Source organism: Manis javanica, chromosome 2 (assembly GCF_040802235.1).
Source record: "Manis javanica isolate MJ-LG chromosome 2, MJ_LKY, whole genome shotgun sequence".
NCBI classification, from domain to species: domain Eukaryota; kingdom Metazoa; phylum Chordata; class Mammalia; order Pholidota; family Manidae; genus Manis; species Manis javanica.
Window position 1 is genome coordinate 51,796,325 of NC_133157.1, and position 20,782 is coordinate 51,817,106.

At 37.2% G+C, this 20,782-nt stretch overlaps 1 protein-coding gene across 8 annotated transcripts in view; it reads right to left on the minus strand.

Annotated features, from left to right (window-relative positions):
- The window catches only part of CCDC171 (coiled-coil domain containing 171), a 353,248-nt gene that overhangs the window by 215,195 nt on the left and 117,271 nt on the right, over positions 1-20,782 (minus strand). For all 8 annotated transcript variants that reach the window (XM_073228479.1, XM_073228476.1, XM_073228477.1 and 5 more), the window contains 4 exons: positions 17,240-17,342; positions 4,366-4,472; positions 2,518-2,607; positions 1,305-1,505 (listed from right to left, as the gene is read on the minus strand). In XM_073228479.1, coding sequence (XP_073084580.1) covers positions 1,305-1,505; positions 2,518-2,607; positions 4,366-4,472; positions 17,240-17,342 — 501 coding nt within the window. The remainder of the gene's footprint in view (positions 1-1,304; positions 1,506-2,517; positions 2,608-4,365; positions 4,473-17,239; positions 17,343-20,782) is intronic.

Below are 20,782 nucleotides of genomic sequence, written 5' to 3' on the forward strand. Positions count from 1 at the left end.
ACGTCTTTCTAAACACACTGTACTTTTTCCTTTTTTAAGCAATTAAAGATGTCTTTTGCATTTTCAACTGGGTTGAGATGTTTAAAAATCTTATTAAATATATGAAAACAAATGTGATATTCAGACACAAAAAAATCTTCCCCACACACATACACACATTTGGCCAACTGACTGAGTTCATCTTAAAGGATAATTCATTGTGTCGCCATTATGTCCTTTTTGCTTGGGCTGTGATAAACCATGCGTGATAATCATCCATTTGGCGTGAAAAGAGAATCTCAAGATCCAAAACTGATTTGCACATGCTGAACGCAACCACAGTGCTGTGGGCCTGCTGACTTTACAGTACAGTCAGGCTTCTAGTTTCCTCTCCTTTAATCATTATCTGATGTGCAGAACAATTCCAGTCCCTTCATGTGGACACAATTTAAATCCCAGACTATAAGAAAAGTGGAAAGAATGTTTCCTTTTTACTTGCTTGGCATTCATGTTCATATTGGTTGGAGTAATGAACTCAATGTGCAGAGCCACTCAGATAAACCAACTGTGCACCAGCTAGACTAGCTCTGTGTCCCAGGGGTACAAGGCAACATCCAATAACGATTCCGCTCACACAGGCGCATAAAGAATATCAAAGTTTTGTCGTAATACTTTAAGAAATTATTAACAAATAAAAATGGATAGGCAACTCTCATGGGTGTCTAAGGAAAGTTTTGATCTTGTGGGACTTGTATTTTTCTGAATTTTGATTAATATAAAGAGTAAGGAGTCTGTCTATTAATGTAACTATTTATTTGTTTTGCAAATGAGGAAACTAAGATGAAGGCAAACTGAGCTGTATGGTTTGTCCATGTTAACAGAGTTTGTAAACAGAAATACCACTGTCCAGTCTAGTTCTTTCTGATTACAAATATATGTATATATATACATATATATATATTCTTTCCAACATGCCAAGCTACTAAACTACTGAAATAAAAAATTATTTTTTCTTTGGCAAACAGGAACACTTTGAAAGGACTGTTTGTTAGGAGCATAGCTGCCTGAGATACGATGTTCTAAAAAGTCAGAGAAAATTAGTTGTACAAGTTGCGCATGATGACTTCTCTTAACATAAGATGACACAAGAGGAACAGGGTGCCTGATTTTGCAGCTGGAAGGAATATTTCAGAACAGGCAGGTCAGAACAATGTTTTGAATTAAATCAAATAAGGGTAAAAACAGCCACTTGAGGTATGCAGAGATTTATAAAGCAGAGATTACTGAGAGGCCATTCCTGACAGTCTTTCGGTCTCCACTAATACCTCGGTGTCCTTATGGAAAACCTGGGAAAGCTGCTGCAGTTCACTTTCAGACTGGGCTGCTCGCGCCTTTTCTTTCTCCCAACAGTGCAGCACATTTTGTAGTTCCACTTTTAAAGTGCTTATTAGAGCCTCTCTGTCTGCACATTTAGTGCGTAAGTGACTTAACTCTTTATTGACATCAGCCAGTCTATCCTGAAGATCCTGTCAGAGATACCAAATAAAGAGACTGTATGAAGGCAGCCCACAGGGCATGAGGGATTCAAATATAAAATATGGAATGAAAACTTCCAAAGCTTTAATGCATAAGAACCAATCACGAAGGCAAGTATTAGACTACCATGAAGATACCTTGTTGAATGTATTTTCAAAGTATAATATTTCAGCTCAAATATCAGAAAATTTATGCTTCAACATTTAAAAATAAAATGTTAGTAACATAGCTTATTCCAAAATGCTTTTGCAATGGAGGTTTCCTTTCAGCTCATTACTTAAAAAATAACTTGGTAGCACAAAAAACTTTAAATAACAAGTATATAACAATTTTTAAATAAACCTCTTATGTTTAATATAACAACATTTACTTCCCAGTGACATTCCAAATACTAATAGAAATCTCAAGTATGTGACATAAAATTGTGCTGAACTATTTATTCTTCAATCTTAACAAATTCTATTCAAGTATATCCATGACAAACTCAACATGGACCAACACAAAAAAAGATTCCAACTCTGTGAGTTTCTTTGTACTTTTTTTTTTTACAATTTTGCAACGATGATAAAATCAGCACAGAAAATAAACTGTTGTTTTGGACATTGGCCAGGTGTGGTCTCAGTCCATTACTAGGCAGGATGTACTAAAAACAATAGCTCCTTCCTAAAATTATGAAAACTGACTTCAAATACTGATGTACTAATATAAAATATGTTGACTATGTATCTAAGGCTGGACATTAAATGGTAATTAATTTTTTGAAACTATGGTATTATAAAGTTTTTCCTTTAACCAAAACAATTTCCAATCAAGTTTTATTTTTTAAATTTTGGAAAAAACATTCTCATTACTTTGATCATCAATAAAAAGTTTAAATTGTATCCAAATATAGTTAATAAAAGTAGGAAATATATTTTTAGATATCTCTACCTAAAAATAGTTCCTAAGTGATTATACTTCTTTACTAATACAAAAGGAAGAAGTTATTTTAAATCACAATACCTTTATATTTTTAGTGTGAGATTCTATCTTCTGTTTGACAGAATCAAGTTCATTAGATGCTTTTTCCTTAGCATCGTTCATGCTGTTTAGCTGATTAAAGAAAACGTAAGTGACTTTTTAAATATTTTTCAAGGATGTGTAACTCAAATACTTATCTGTAAATATTTTTTATGCATTAATTAAATACAAATTTTTCAGTAGCAATTAAGTCTTAAAAAAGTATTTCTTTTGGTTAACTATATAATATCTGTCACAAGTTCACGTGGCAAAAAAGGAAAGAAACTGTTCAAGCTTAAAATGTCCGTGATGTTTTGTGTTCTTACTACATGTCTGGATAAAGGATTTCATTCGTACTGTAAACAATATAACTTTATTCTTAAAATCCTACTGGACCAAAATGCCAGAAGCAGTGGCATCTAAAAGGAAAGATGAAAGGACAGAACAGAAAACTGTTCTTTCTATACATCAGGAGAGTATTCACTGGTCTCTCACTCCATATGACAACTTCGGGGTCGGGCACATGCAGTCCTACTGGGAAGGCTTGTGGCAGGTCATCAGTTGGTCCTGCTCCGCTTGTGATTTATTTTCTTTGACAGTTCATTCTTCTTTCTGTCAGACTGCTCTTTTTGCTTTCTTTGCAGCCACCCCCTTGGTCTCCCCACTGCTGTCTCTGGCACTGGTTCACAACAAAGCGCATTACTAAGCCAAAGCCTGCTGAGTCGACTTTTCAACTGTGCTGCGGATCATGTGACATTCATCCTCCCAAATAACAATTCGCTGTGGGTAATATGTTCCTAGTTACCCTGCAGCTTCCAGACCCAGGCCTCAGAAGACTTTCATAAACTACTAACAATACAGGTCGTCTCGTCTCACTGGGAAAGGTTTAGCAATATTTGTTCTTTATAGCAGAATCATTATTTCAATGGTCACTCTCTTTTCATTTTTCATGCCTTTTAAACAATTACAGAGGTTTTTAAGAAGACTCACTTTTCCTGCTTTGTTCACCTTGGTAAACTAAAGTAAAATAAGCCTCTTCTGAAATATGAAGTATAATGGTTTCTTGGCCTTTGTGATATATGAAAGACACAGATAAACAGAAGGATAAACACTAAATTCCATGTTATTTGGCTTGTCTTGGGTTTGGACAATCTGTGGTTTTGCTAATTGTATTTAATGTGATTATTTTATATTTTCTAATTTGACAAGCTGTAACTAAATGAACTCTTCAATTTTTAAAGCACAAATTCATAAAATATTTTAATACCCAAGAAAATTATCAGCCCACACATTAAATAATACAAATGAGATGATAAATAAAAGCATGAGCTTTTCTGGTCATCAAATTAAAACCTTCCAGGCTACTTCAAACAAATAACTTGTTTTCAAAAGCTTCCAACAGCATTTTACTCCCTGTAGAGGATGAAAACTAACTTCTCTCTTTTTTTAATTGAGACTTTCACAATTTGTAGAAACCTAAAATACTCACAAAACCAAGTTTCTACCAATTTCAATTTGGTAAAAACATAATGACATTTAAATACATACCATATATTAACTTAAATGACTTGTATAGCTTTTTTTTTAATTAAAATAAATTTTGAAGACCAAGAAGTAAAAGAGGATCGTAACTTTGAAAACAATAGTGTGACTGAAGAGTTACAAAAACACAAGTGAGACGTGACTTTAGGCCACACTTAAAGGAAGAACAGTGACAGACAAATTATTTTTTGTATCTGTGAAGCTGTCAATTCCACACACCCAATCTTTTTGACCTTTGTAACAAGCAAGGGATATGTACTGCTGCAGGCCGAAGGCTATATGTGTGGAGCCAAACAGTGCAAGTGTTACCTCATTAGATGCATCTTCCAGCTTGCTCTGGTAATCCGTCAAGGTGCGCCTCAAAGTCTCAAGGACAACAGAGAAGCTGGGAGGTTTATCTTTGTCCTTGTGGATGCCTAGAGAAAAATGTAGGATGAAAATATACCCTTTCAGTCACAGAGACAAAAGCTAAGCAAACAGTAATAGAGATATTACAATTAGGAAGAGCTGAAAAGACACTGAAACACTTGAGTAGAATCTTATTCTCCCAAGTACACTGCTGTGTACCCAAGTATTACTAGCTTTTCTAAACAAGTGGTCCAATGAAGCTCATAATATATAAAATGCAATGTGGGGCTACTTTGTATCTTACCAAGACTCAACACTGTAGTTAGTAGTAAGCTCTTTTCCCTTTTTTTTCTTTCCTATCCCTCAGTAACTGAACTATTTGTACATATATGTTGTCCAACAATTAAATGAACAGTCTATACTAACATTATTTGGGGAGTTATGTACACTTACTTTGGTCCTTATGTTTCTGATCAGTCAGGCCTATTTTGCTAAAGTAATAATTTCTGAATCCAAGAGTACATAATTTTCTGTTACGCTTGGAAATATTCTTCAATCCTTAAAATTCTCAAGTTACAACTTGAAATAAGTAAAAAAAATACTATTATCTACATAGACTCACATCATGTTTCAATTAAAACACTTAAAACTGATACTCATTTTAAAAATACGAGTATGTCCATATTATGCCCTCAAACTATTTTAATTTAGTTGGGCCATAAGTTTAGTTGAGCTAATTAAGTTCACATAATCAAATACAGTTTGAAATATTAATCCAAAATAATCAAAAATTTAGTTTCAAAAACCACTTTTAATTGAACTATACTACTATTTTTTAAAAAGAAACAAGTAGCAAATTTAAAAACTTTCTTATTAAAAATACTTCTTTTCCTATTATAATTTATCCCCATCATTTACAACCTAAGTATTTCAATACACAAGAAACACTTTCAAGAAAAATAATTGTTAAAAGAAGCATTCATTATATACATTTATTATTCACTGATTCATTCAGCTAATTTACTGGATTACTACTATGTATAAATCTTAGGCATTAAATACATGGAGGTGAACAAGATGGGCACAGTCTCTGTTCTAACAGAATTTATAGCCTAAAAAGAAAGGGAGATAGTAAACAAATAATTATATAAGATCATTCATCCATTCTTCAAGTATTCAATTGCTGGAATTTGGGGGGATAGGAAAGAACTTAGTAATGAAGGAAAGAAAGCAGTAATAAAGGAAGAAAGAGAAAAATGTTTTTGGTTAATGATAGATTAACTTAATTAATCTCAGAGTATTAGTGATATTTAGTGTTTTAATCTTGGCCAAAATGTTATTAAAAAATTATTACATTCATCAAAGTATAGTTCAAACACTATCTTAGGTATGGGCACACCTTGAATTCTCTTAAACAGGAGACTATTTAACTTAAAAATCAAAAGTACTATAAAAACAACACATATCCCAACTTGGGGGACAGGGCAGGGAGGACAGGAAAAAAACACTGCTCTGAGCCATGATAATAGAGGAGACAGTACTCTTTGAAATGACTGGGAGTCGGAAAGATGACTCATTAAAAATTTTATTAAAGGTGTTACCAAATATATTTTTTAAATTGCTTTCTTGTACAAGATTTTCTTTAAAAATGTAATGTATAATTCTTTTCTTTTGCTCCTATACAAGTAGGCCATGAATAAATCATTCAAGGACACTCGGGAAATCTGCTGGCTTTTACAATAGCAGAGAAAATGTCCTTTTAGAAATCGAGAAGAATAAAATCATCTTAATATGACTGTTGAGGGGTAAAGGGGCAAATGCCCTTTCCTTATTGACCCATGCACAGTCTTATATTCTACATAAGACAGTTTCTTCCCTTGAAAATGCTTACACAATAAAGTTAAGTTGAAATACAAAGTATGCTTGAAGTCCCACCCACACCCATTATAAAAGTTACTGGTCCCTTAGCATGACAAAATACTTACAAATAAAAAAAAAAGGCATTACTCAGGAACCAGGACCTTACTGACTAATTTGATTTAAACTAATAACATTCTAATTACTGCACAATGGAACAAGAAGCAAGCTATTAAAACTATCTTATCAGAGGAAAATAAAAAACTCACAAAGAGTAGTAAAAAAATATGTGAACAGCAATCATAAAAGGCTTTTCAAAGGTCAAAGTACAGTTGAAGAACAGACTGTGTCAGGACATTTTATACTTAGTATGACCAACCCAAAATCTTCTGAGTTTCTCTGTCCCTCTGGCTGTACATATGTGGCTGTGTACATGGATACCAACCTATACTTTCTAAAACTGCCTATTTCAACCTCACTTTTAAGTGCATTTCAACTCTGGGTACACCTTGGCAAATCTTTTCTTTGAATTTGTAGCCCATTGGAAGGATAAGAATAGAAGGAAAGATTCCAAGCCCTGCATTTAAATGTTTTCTTCAAGACCATGTCTAAATATATTTTCATTACTCAATAAACCACTATTTTTCAAGCTGGAGTTACTATGTCCATAACAGTAAGTGGTAATGAATGAAGTCACCCATCTCCTCCACCTTCTCAACCATGCTCTGCCCCACTTCAGTCTCCTGCAAGGCCCCAAAAGGGGAAAATTACTTGAAAAAAAAAATAGAAACTGAATATAAGAAAAAAGACTGAGCTTTAAAAAAAAAAATGTTATAGAACATGAGGTCATACTCATCCTTAGAGTGGGGGTGGGGGGCGGTAAAAATCCTGCTATTTAAAGGTGATTTTTAATCACATGGTAAAACAGAATATAACATTCAAATGGGTTTTATTTTCACCAGAGAAAATCCAAATATTAAATATATTGATGACTACAAAAATTCCCTTTCATTCTAAAAGCACTAAACACAACACTTTGTTCACAGTTATACTTTTCTTTATTTAAGCATCATCAATATATATAATCTTATATTGGTTTCAAGTATACAACAGAGTGGTTCAACAGTTACCCTTATTATTAAATCTTCACTCTCATCAGCACAGTTACCATCTGTCAACTCAGGAAGATGTTACAGAATCATTGGCTGTATTCTCCATGCTGTACTACCACCTCCGTGACCAAGTTACATTATGATTGAGAATTTTTGTGCCCCTTTATCCTCCTCACCCTCCCCACCCCCCCATCCTCCCCAACCCCTCTGACATGGTAACTATCAGTCCACCATTATACTTTTCAAACTAAAAACTACATTCTCTATATTAATTCATCTTATTCACTGAGATCATAAACAATCATCTTCATTATCTTGCAAACATTAGCGCCCATTCTGGAGTTTTTAAGGAGATCAGCTCACAAATTTTCTAACATATGGAGAGTATTTATTATGTGAGTCCTGCTCACCCACACCCTAACTATGTCCTCAGGAAGAGTCCAAGAGACACTTCCCTCACCTAGGTTTAAGGAATGCATTGTGATGGGAGACCTGGTGTCCTCAACAAGCTCTGTGTAGCTTGATAAGCTCTATGTAGCTAAAAGGCCATGGATACTAGTGGGTAATGGTGTCATCAAGCTAGGTTTCCTAAATTCAATGAGGATGATGAGATCTTGGGTGACACGCAGGACAACAGTAGCACTTAACTTCCAGAGACAAAATGGACATGGTTACCATACTGGGCAGTGGAATCAAAGTAATAAATAAAATGGTTTTACACATGGAGATTGCTGGCATTGGCTAACTGATACAGCATTCCTAGACCTGAAATAGATAGGCACTCTTCTTAAGTATTATCTGATTCGTCTAAGTAGAAAATCTCTAGGTTTGATTACCATTAATAGGACTTAAATCAACACTAAAGAGAGTCTGAGCCCTCAATCAACTCTGACTTGAGCTAGTTCACAGACCCAGTCAGTGCCCCTTGAATAAAGAGGATGGGTCCCCTTTAGGAATCCTAACATACTGCCAAAGATCATACTGTGTGAATCTTCCTCCTAGCTCTCCTCGAAGAAACATGCAACCATTTACCAGGGTGATCATGTACTGGGGAAGGGGAGTTAATCACTGGGTAACTGGATACTGGATCTGATCTGACACTAATTCCTGGAGACTTAGTATGCTTTTGTGGTTCACTGGTTAGGGTAGGAACTTGCAGAGGTCAGGAGATTGATTCTGGATTAAGGTCTATCTCCAGTGGGACCAGTATGTACCTGAACTCACCTCATAATTATGTTCCCAGTTTGGAATGCATAGTTAGAAAAGTCAAATGCAGAAACCGGCATAATGTCCATATTGGTTACCTGACCCATGGAGTGAGGGATTTACAGAGGAAACCAAATAGAAAAAAAAGCAAGCGGAAGTCACTAGAACTTTTACCAACCAAAAAAGTAAGTTGAAGGAATGCTACATTTCTGAAGAGATTGCAACGATTAGAGACTACAGAAACTTGAAAGATAAAGGATGTGGTGATTCCAGCCACGTTAGCATTCAACTCATCTATCGGGATTATGCAGCATACAGATGGATCTTAGGAATGATAGGGAATTACTGTAAGCATAATTACATGGGACTCCAATTGCAGCTGCAGATACAAATGTCGTTTGTTTTGGGGGCAAATTAATACATTTCTCGCAATTGGGATGAAGCTACTTCTTCTATCCTTTTAGTCAAAATCACAAAAACACTTGCTTTCAAGCTAGCAGGACCAACTATGTCCTTCAAAGCCCTACCTCAGAGCTACGTCAACTCTGGCATAATCTAGTCTGTAGAAATCTTGAACAACTCTCCACTCCAGAAGATATCACATGTTCTGCTTAGTTCTCTACCAAATTGATGATATCATTCCAACTGTATGAGTTCAAACAGGTCAAGTTTGGCAGGTCCTTATAAGTGAATCATATGGTAAACTTTCAGGATTTTGGAACAAAGCAAGCCATCCTCTATAGGTAACTACTCTCCTCTTGAAAATCAGCTTTAGACTTTCTACTAGGTCCTTAGCAGATGTACTGCATTCACAGCCACTAATTTACCATGGGACCTGAGTTGCCCATCATAAAATGGTTATTGTCTGATCCACCAACCCATAAATTTGGGCATGCACAACAACACTGTACCTTCAAGTGAAAGTAATATGTACGAAATTGGGAGCAAGCAAGTCCTTAAGACACAAGGAGCTGCATGAACAAATAGTCCAGATTCCTATGGCCCTATTCTTACAACATTGCTTCCTCTCTTAACCCACACCCTGGACCCATGGACAATTTCCTATGACCACTTGAATAATGGGCTTGTATATAGATGGTTCTGTATGATACACTGACACTGCTTAGAAGTAGACAGGTATAGCACTATAGTCCCACACAAGGATGATCCTGAAGAATAGTGATGAAGTGAAATCCTCCCAGTAGGCAGAACTTCAAGTGATGGGCCTGTCATTTTGCCTGGAATGAGAGGTAACCAAAGGGACAAATATACACAAATTTATGGGGAAAGCTAACAGTTTGGTTGAATGGGCAGGCACTAGAAAAGAACACAGTTAGCAAATTGATAACAAGGTGGTCTGGGCGAGAGTATGTGTCTAGACCTCTCCAAATGAGCACTGCACCCAGATCAATCAATAGAGGGACATCTTAATAATCAGGAGGACAAGATGAAGCATTCTGTGGATATCAACCACTATCCTTTCCCAGCCACCTTCATCCTTACTCACCTTTGCTGTCCTTACAACAAAGGAGTCATGGCAACAAGGATGGCACAGGCTCAGCAACAGAATCAATTCATCAAGATTGATATGGTTATAACCCCTGCTGAATGTAAAATCTGTCAACAGTAAAGACAAACAGTGAACCCATGATATGGTTCCATTTTCTAGGAGGACGAGCCAACCACCTGGTGGTAAGTTGATTATACTAAGTCACTTCCTTCATTGAATGAGCAATGCTTTACTCTTAATAAGACAGATACTCTGAATATAGACTTTCCTTCCATGACCATTATAGTTCTGCTGAAATCACCATGCGTGAATTTTCATAAAATACCTTATTCACCATTACATATTCCACATAGCATTGCTTCTAACCAGGAAACTCATTTTACAGCAAATGATGTATGGAAACAGGAAAAGTATTCTCATTCTGAGAGAACTCACTGGTTACTATGTTTCCTATCAGTCTGAAGTAGCTGGCACACAGAATAGTAGAATGGCCTTTTGAAGAATCATGGTGCTGCTGCATAGCAACATTTTGTAGGACAATAATAATATCCTTCAGGACAACATATGCTCTGAGTCAGCAATCAATATATGGTGTGTTTCTCCCATATCCAGGATTCACAGGTCCTAGAATCAAATGTTGTGCATAGGAGTGGCTCATATCATCATTATATCTCATGATCCACTAGGAAACGTCTGTTTTGCATACCAAAAATTGTGGACTCTATTGGTCTAAGTTTTAATTTCTCAAGGGAAAATGCTTCCACCATGGGACACAGCAATGGTTCCACTAAAATGGAAGCTGAGAATATCACCTCATCATTTCTGAGCAAATCATGCCAGGAAGACAAAGAACAAAGATAGTTCTTCCTTACAGGACAACTGGTCTTTATTATCAAGGGAAAATTGATAGTTAAGAACGAGTATGTTTAGAATACAGAATATCCCACAAGGCCCCTGTTAGTACACTCATGTTCTTTTGAAAAACGTTAATAGACCAGCAATCCCACTTCTAGGTGTACATCCAAAAGAATTAAAAGCAGGGTACTGAAGAGATGTTGCCATGTTCATAGCAGCACAATTCACAATAGCTAAAAGGCAGAAGCCACCTAAAAGTCTATCAGCGGATGAATGGATAAACAAAATGCAACATATATGTACAATGGAATATTATTTAGCCTTAAAAATGAATTCCTGTCACATGCTATAACATGGATGAACCTTAAAGACAGTACACTAAGTGAAATAAGCCAATTACAAAAAGACAAATATTATATGATTATACTATATGATATATCTAAAGTACTCAAATTCATAAAAGCAGAAAGTAGAATGGTGGTTACCAGTGGCCAGGGGAAGGGGGAAAAAAAGATATGATGGTTAATTTTATGTGTGAACTTGATGAGGCCACAGGCCCAGATACTATTAGTTAAACACTTTTCTGGGTGTGTATATGAGGATGTTTCTGTATGAGACTGACATGTAAGTCAGAGACTGAGTGAAGCAGATTGCCCTCCCCAAACCAGGGGCCTCATACACTCCATTAAAGGCCCAAACAGGCCACGAGGCTATGGAAGGAAGAATTCTTTCCCTTGGCCTGACTGTTTTCAAGTTGGGACATGAGGCTTCCCTGCCTTTCTACTCAGACTGACTGGAGCTCACAGCCCTGGCTATCCTGGCTCCCAGATCTTCAGAGACAGACTGCGACTCATACTATTGGCTCTACTGGGTCTTCAAGTTGCAGATCTTGGTTTTCTCAGCTTTCATAATCATGTGCTTAATTAAGGATCCCATTTAGAGAATATTGAACATCCTTAGGGAAGTCACTCCCTTGGATTTTACAAAGAAGCTACAAGTATGATGAAGCAGAGCAAGTTCGGTTTGAAAACCTCAGTGAATCGGGAAGGGAGGAAGGTAAAAGAGAACTTGGCAACTGACACCCAAAGAGATCTGCCTGCCACTCTTCCAGGCAATACAGCTTCCCAGTGACCCAAGAATCTCCAGGTAAAAGGATCAACCATGAGATTCACAAGAATAATTAAAATTCTCAAGAAACTGCCAGTTTGGGGCAATCATCTTTTATTTTAGAGGTAAAGGAGGAGAGAGGAGAGGAAAAGTCCAAGTTGTTGTCTGATTTTCCTAAGAGCAGTCCCTGAGACTGTCCAATTTCTGAGTGACATACACATGCCTGAAGGCATCAAATGCTGCTGTTATTATTTCCTAGGGTCCTTCAGCATCTCCAGTACAAAGAAAAGTAATTCCTCTGGAGTATTACAAATGACTTCCTCAAGGAAGGAAAGGTGAAGTAGGTTGGAGGGTTCCATCTCAGTCACCACCAAAGTCAACCACCCTGAGGGAACATCCACAAGACACAAGAAAAACTTCCTTTCATGAGCCTAATGAAGGAAAAGTCACATTCTATATGTTTGCTAACATCCTCAGGCAAAGGTGAAACTGTATTAGAGAAACACTTGAGGGAGAAAGACCACATGAGTTCAAAGTGGGAAAGGATTTCTCCCTATACATGCCTGACTGTAAGAATTACCACCAGAAAAGAAATGAGATATGAACAGCTCTAATGCTTTAACTTCAGTGGACAGCAGAAAACAGAAATAATAAATAAATGTCCCTGATCAAGTAAATCGAGGCTATCTTGTCTAATGATAGGTCAATTAACACTTCTATGGCCCATGTGAGAGTGCACATTTTCTGCTGAAGTTCAATCTTCCTGGTGACTCCTATGGAATGCTACCCAAAGAACTCCTATAATTTGGAAACACACTCCATGACTACCTTTAGAACCTCAACCATTAAAATGAAAATAGGCCTTCAACCTGATATTCATTCATTCATGCTTTTATTCATTAATATTCAACATTTATTGAATGCCTGCTTAGCATCCAAGTATTGTTTCAGCCTCTTAAAATACATCATTAAATAAAAGAGACACAGATCCTTGCCCTCATGGAGCTTGGACATTGTGGTAATTTTGTTTGTTTCTTTGTTTTGTTTTTTCCCCATATTTTATTTTATTTTTTATTGAAATGTAGTTGACATATAATATTATATTAGTTTCAAATGTACAACACAGTAATTCAATAATTATGTACATTACTAAATGGTCACCACAGTAAGTGTTATTACCCCAGTTATCATACCAAGATATTACAATATTATTGGTTATATTCTCTACATTGTACTTCCATTCCTATTGACTATTTTAAAATTTGAACCATATAACTGTGACTTTGGACCCTTTGACCAATCTCTTGCATGTCCCCCAACCCCAGCCCCTGGCAACTACCATTCTAGTCTTTCTATGACTTTAACATTTTTGGATTCCACATATAGGCGAGTTCTTGCTGTATCTGTCTTTCTGTGTCTGACTTATTTCACTTAGCACAGCATCCTCTAGGTTCATCTATGTTGTTGCAAATGGCAGAATTCCCATCTTATTCATGGCTGAATAATATTTACTGAAGATATATATGTGGTGGTTAATTTTATGTGTCAACTTGACAGGTCTAAGGGATGCCTGGGTAGCTGGTTAGTGCTTCTAGGTGTGTCTGTGAAGGTGTTTCTGGAAGAGATTAGCATATGAATCAGCAGACTGAGTGAAGAAGATCTGCCCTCACCAGTGTGGGTAGGCATCATCCAGTTCTTCCGACCCCCTCTCTTTTTTTTTTTATTAGTTTTATTTTGGTATCATTAATCTACAATTACATGAAGGACATTATGTTTACTAGGCTCCCCCCTTCACCAAGTCCCCCCCACACACCCCATTACAGTCACTGTCCATCAGCGTAGTAAGATGCTGTAAAATCACTACTTGTCTTTTCTGTGTTGCACAGCCTTCCCCGTGCCCCACACACACTATACATGCTAATCATAATGCCCCCTTTCTTTTTTCCCGCCCCTATCCCTCCCTTCCCACCAGTCCTCCCCAGTCCCTTTCCCTTTGGGAACGGTTAGTCCATTCTTGCCAACCCCCTCTCTTTATTCTTGAGCTGGGACATCCTTCTTTTGCTGCCCTTGGAGAAGGAGCTCCTGGTTCTTTGGCGTTTTCACTCCAGGACCTAGAGCAAGCAGCCTCCTGTTCTCAGACCTTTGGATTCAGACTGAATCATGTCACTGGCTTTCCTGGTTCTTGATCTTCCAGAGGACAGAGCATGGTATTTCCCAGCCTCCATAACAAAATGAGTCTATTCTTGTAATAAATATATATGTTTATATATATATATGCTATTGATTGTTTCTCTAGAGAACACTGACTAATATAGATATAATAACAAATGCACCATACAATGGAGTATGTTAGAAATGATGGAGAGCAACAAGTGCCATGGAGAAGTAAAAAAAAAAAAGTAGCTCAGAAAAACAAGAGAGGTAGTGAGACAGGTGGCACGGGAATGAGTCATGGATAACTTCACAGAGAAGGTAAGCACTGAGCATAAATTTCAGAAAGATAAGAGAGCTGTGCAGACATAGCTAGATGAAGAGCTTTCCAGGCAGATGGAATGGCCAGCACAAAGGCCCCCAAGGAAAGAGCATGCTTGGTGTGTTCAAGAAACACCAGTGGCCAGAGTGGCCCAAAGAGAGAGAGGCAGGGGCCAGAAGGAGAAGGAAAGGTCAAAAGCATGATAAAGGGGGGCAGACATGTAGGGTCTTGCAAGCCATGCCTAGCACCCTGGCTTCTGCTCTTAGTGAAATGCAGAGCCCAGAAGGGTTTAGAACAAAGGAAACGTATGTTCTAGCTTAGGTTTTCAAATGATAGTTCTGACAGTTGTAGAAAAAAACAAACTAAAGGGGAGCAAGGTGAAAGCAGAAAGACCAGTTAGTGAGAGGGGGAGAAAGTGCTGGACACATTAGGGAACAAGGTGTAAACTGTCACACTGATCACTGGTGAGAAGATCAAGCTAAATAAATAAATTCCTGACTATCTTGGACTAACTGAAACTTCACTTTATCTGCTACATGAAGATAAGTGGATGGGTCACACTTACTTCAAAAAGATTTCTTAATGCAGAGGACCACAAAATCTGAAGAAGACAGGGAACAGAACACCTGGCAGTTACTGTCAACTCTGGGCTAAAATCCATTCAAAAAAGTAATTTTCATTCATTCCATTTTAAAGAACGAGTAAAAAAATTATTATTATTATTATTACCATCCTTCTACATTTCTACTATGGGTTAGTTTTCCTGAAATGGGAGATAGATGTAAGTGTCTATGGAACAGGTCCTGTGCAAGGAGATGGGTTTGCCAGGAGCTATAGCTGCTGAAAAAAGAAGCCACCGCCAAGAACACACTACAGAAGAAGCAGGAGAAATACATATCCTGGTCTTTTCCTTCTTCCTCTACCATCCCAATTGCTCACCGGTGCACCTACTGTCTACATCCAACCAGAAGCCAGAGGGCAAAGGCGCCTAGATCACACAGTCCAGAAAGGCCAACCTCTGCGAGGCAAAATGGAGACCAGAGAATAATTCTCGGGTAAAAGAGTGAATAACCAGCACTATACAGAAACAAAGACTAGTCTACAACAATTCAAAAATCATTAATTCAGTGTACAGTCCCCTTTCCAGGAATGCTTTCACTGTAATATACTGGGTGTGCATATATATGGGTAAGTAGGAGTCAAAAAAGGATGGCTACTAAAAGTATAAAGAAAAAGAAAAATTGTAATACAATTGTTTTTCTATATGCTTAGTAACAGCTTGTGAGTTGCCTTTGTTGTTATTTTGTTACTCCCTTTTAAAATTCAAAGGAGGTATGTGACCTTTTTGTTTTTATTTTTCTAATTCAACTCTGTGAAGAAATATTTTAAAAATATTGATGCATATGAAATTATAATAATTTAACAACTTTTAAAGATCCTAACATCATTAAGCAATGATACAACTCAATAATAAAATAGTATGACTGCCAAAAGAAAATTTTATCCTCTAAAGCTTTATCAAAAAGAATGGATATCTATATTTTTTATGTCACTTTATACACCTTGATTTTTGCATAGTAACAAACCATGAAACACCAATGCTTTGGGGTAAAGTAAAAATAAAAAAAAGTTATACATTTATTTCAAAAAATTGCTGATAAAAAAGACATGAAGGATAAAGGCAAATCAGAAAAACAGCTAACAGCAAAGCACACTAAATTTCTAATAGTTCACCAATAGAAATTTGCAGATCCAAAGGAAAATTTCAGACCCATATAGAAATGCAGAAGGATGGTCACAAAATTTCTGCTTTTTTGAGGACAACAAACTTTCCTGAACTTAAAATTTCCTAAAAACAGTATTTGCCAAGTAATTGCTTGATGCCTTTAAAAAACAGACTTCCAGAGTTCAGTTTTAACATGTAAGGAATTCAATTTTATGTGCCTTTGAAGAACATAACTGAATCAGAAAACAACTAAATAATTTGAGGCTGACAGTATGGCAAAAACTGAGATAGAAAAGTAAAGTAAGTTAAAGCTTCTAATAGCACAAATAATAACATAAACATAAAAAATTAAGGAAGTAGAACTCATGGACAGCATTTATTAGCCAACTAATAGCTTTGTTAGTTCCCAAAAAAAGCCTACCTAATACCCAATTTTTATACTTCTTTATCTTATTAACTGTGCTAATAGTGAAACCAAAACATTTTACCTAAGCACTATTACCTGAAGAATATATACATATAGTGGTAGGAAATGAGGGAGAAACCAGCTTAGAAAGCAAGAGTGTAGAATATGCACTCTAGTACAGCCTGTGTCCTACATAACCTTTTCAATGCATGACCTTTAAGTTGCTGAAGGTTGCCTCAGAATTTGGCTCAGTTTGATCGAAACATCTGTTCCCCTTGCAGGTATACTATAAGGACTTTTTTCTCAGTTGGATTCAGAACACAGCAAGTGAGCCCTTGTCTGTCCAATCACACAGACCCCAACACTTGTAAATCAAGTTCTGGGAGGACAACAGCAGGTCCACATTCCGTCACCCTTTCTCAGCCAGCTAGGCCAACTGACTGCTGTGAGAACTGCTCTTATCATGTCATCAAATCAAAACATGTTGAGATGAGGGACTATAAGAGGCATCTGCAGAATTCCCAAAATGTAGTGACTTTGGAACATTGACAGATGCATCTGTCATTTTATACCTTCAACTAACCTGATGTCCACAGGCCCGACACAGTAAAGCTGTCCAAGATCGCTTCCAATTCTTTCACGTTATTTTCACATGTCTCTACTAGAAAGGCCTGGTGCTTCTTAGCCTTGTAATTAAGAAAAAAATTATACATAATAAGGTCATGCATTATGAGAGCCTGCAGACTCTTTTTCTGTGAAAATGTATATGCTCCTTGTATAGCATATACAAGTGTAAACAAGCCAATAATTACTTCTTGCAAATCTATTATTAATAAACCTCCTTCTGTCTTCATTACACCTTTTAGTTGGCTTAATGTAACAATGTATATGGTCTCAAAAACAATTTTCTAAAGCCTTGGTGCCTGGCAGTATTCCAAGTATTTTCAATATAATACTTCTTTTTATCTTCACAGCAACCCTATGAGAGAAGGGCTATTATTATAGATAAGAAAACTGAAACAAAGATGAATTAAGAAATATTTTAAAAGATCAAGTTTGGAGTCATGTGGCAAACTGCCAGACTGTGGATCAAAAGTGAATGTTTAATGCCATGTATGGCCCATTACAAGGAACTGCAGCAGTCTACTCAAAAGGTAATGGTAGCTGAGGGTAGGATCTTAACAGTGAAAAGAATGGCAGGTGTTTACATGGAAGGTAAAAAGGCCAGACCTTGGTAACACTGCACTGAGTTAAACATATTGACTGATTTAGACTGGATTGGATTAGATAAGATTGGGTGAGGATGGGAAAGTACTGAGATAAAGGGAGAAATCAAGACTGATCCCAAGATTTCAGGCTAGAAGAACTGGGTGATTTCAATAGTTGAGTGAGAACAATGAAGATAGAGATCTTATTTTGGTTGTTTTTATTTGTTCACTTGATTGTTTATGGCAGGCAGTATGAATCACGGATTCTGCTTTTATTATATTCCACTGGAAATACTTTTAAGACACTCCTAGTACCACTAAAATACCTGGAAAAAAAATAGCCCCTCACTAAATATATTTCAATTAAGAAAGAACAAATAGAGTAGAAAAATATGGGTGGCAGATGGGCACAATGGTGTAAAGCTCAGAAAAGAAGGTAGATAAAGGTTTGTGAATCATCTACAGGTATTATCTGAAGCGTGCCTTTGAGAATGTTTGATAAAAAACAGAAAAAAGCCTAGGACAAAGCCTTAAGAACTTCAAACTTAATAATTAGAAAATACAAAGTAAGCAAAGATTGAAAAACAAACGAGAACAGTGTCATGAAAACCAAGGTAAGAGATCAGAGTGCGGCTTAAAGATGGCGGCAGGAATAGAAGCCACAGGGCATAAATCTGCAAAGAAGTAAAAAGCTAACCTTTTCAAAGAATATTGCTTCTCTCTCACTTACCAACTTTACATTTCCCTGTATGGCCGAGGAAGATGACTGGTTAGCCAGAGACGGGTAAGATTCCTCAAGGGAGGAACAACCTAAGACAGGCACAGTCACAGGGGGGCCATCAGGTGAGAAATTGGGGATCAGCAGAGGTGAGGCTTAGAACCTCACCCCCTGTTTTGAGAGAAACCTTCTGCATCCGTGGATGTTTTGTTGCCCTTGTCTAGCTTGGATTAATACTTAGTCTATAGGCACAGACCTGATCATCTACATTTGCCCTCTTACAGCACTAAATTATGTTTTCTACCTTTATCTTGCATCTACCTACCACTTCAGCATTTTATTTAAAAATAATAATAATAATAATAATAAGGGAGAAACGTGCAATTCACATATAAATTAAGTATAAAAATCAAACGAATAATCATATCTGACCTGATTGTTTATAGTTCATGATGTGATCAAAACTGAAAGTTTCTGTGATATGACTGCCCTTGCACTGTTCACCATGTAAGAACTTATTCACTAAGTAAGAACTTGTTCACCATGTAAGAACTTGTTCATTATGCTTCAGAAGATTGGAGACTGTTGAGAATTAGGCTTGGGGTTGATTAATGATTGTGCATTGAGTCCCCTATACAGAATTTTATTGTTGTTAACAACCATTTGATCAATAAATATGAGAGATGCCCTCTCAAAAAAAAAAAGATGGCAGCAGGAGAAGTGAGACAGAAACCTCCTCCCAAAACAACACACATTATGAAAATATAGCAAATACAACTAATCCTGAAAGAGCAACAGGAAAGAATGCCATGTCAGGCTGCCTGCATCTGGGGAAAAGAGCAGACCTCACAAAAAAGGGTAAAGTGCCAAAGCCATGATCAAGCAGGACCCAAGCCCTTCCCTACACCAGCTCACCAGCAGGAAGAAGAGAAATGAAGCAGGGAATGGGTGGAGGCCTAGAAGGTTGGGAACTTTAAGGAGCTTCAGGTGCTCCATCCCCCTGGCTGGCAATGCAGCTCCAAGGCCCTGCCTTGTGCAGCATGCCACTCATTCCTCCCAGCTAGCACTTGCTTGGAAACCTGCTGCTCCCACCATTGTGCCAGGCCAGCTGGAGGGTGGTTACACCTACGGAGCTACAAGGATGTAACACATAGGCTGCTCCCTCTGCAATCCACCCACAGGCCCTAGCAGTGGAGGCAGGCACTGTGGCCAGGAAGCAGGAAAAGAGCTCTCTTCCCAACAGGCACCAGTGCCACTAACCTGTGACCCCATGCATCACACCAGGGGGTGAGCAGCTCCAAAGAGTAGAGCTTCTGGGCAATAGAGGGTGCTACATACAAATATGAAATGTCAAAGGAACCTGGTTTCATCCATAATCCCACAAAACCCAGCAAGAGGGCCAAGTGAAACTGAACTCACCAACCTTCCTTAAAGAGATTTCAAAATAAAAATCATAAACATGCTCATGAAGCTACAGAAAAATATTCAATAACTCAGGGAGGAATTCAAGAAAGAGATAGAAACTTTGAAAAATATAGTATCTGAAATGAAACACAATGGAGGGATTTAAAGCCTGATTAGATGAAGTAGAAGAGATGGTAAATGAAATAGAAATAACACAACATGAATACAAAGAAGCTGAGGCACAGAGAGAAAAAGGGATCTCTAGGAATGTAAGAATATTGAAAGGACTCTATAACCAATCCAAATGGAACAATATTTGCATTATAGGGGTACCAGAAGAAGACAAGAGAGAAAAAGGGGTAGAGAAAGTGTCTTTAAGGAGGTCATTGCTGAAAACTTCCCCAATCTCAGGAAGGAAATAGTCCTGCAGGCCATGGAGGTGCACAGATCTCCCAAAACAAGGGACTCAAGGAAGACAACACTGAGAAATATAATAATAAAAATGGCAAAGGACATGGCAAGGACAGAGTGTTAAAAGCAGCTAGAGAGAAAAAAGAACACGTACAAAGGAAAACCCATCAGGCTATCATCAGACTTCTCAACAGAAACCTTACAGGCCAGAAGAGAATGGCATGATATATTTAATGCAATGAAACAGAAGGGCCTCAAACCAAGAATACTCTATCCAGCAAGACTATCATTTAATTTGAAGGAAGGATCAAACAATTTCCAGATAAGCAAAAGTTTAGAGAATTTACCTCTCACAAACCATCTCTACAGTGTATTTTGGATGGAA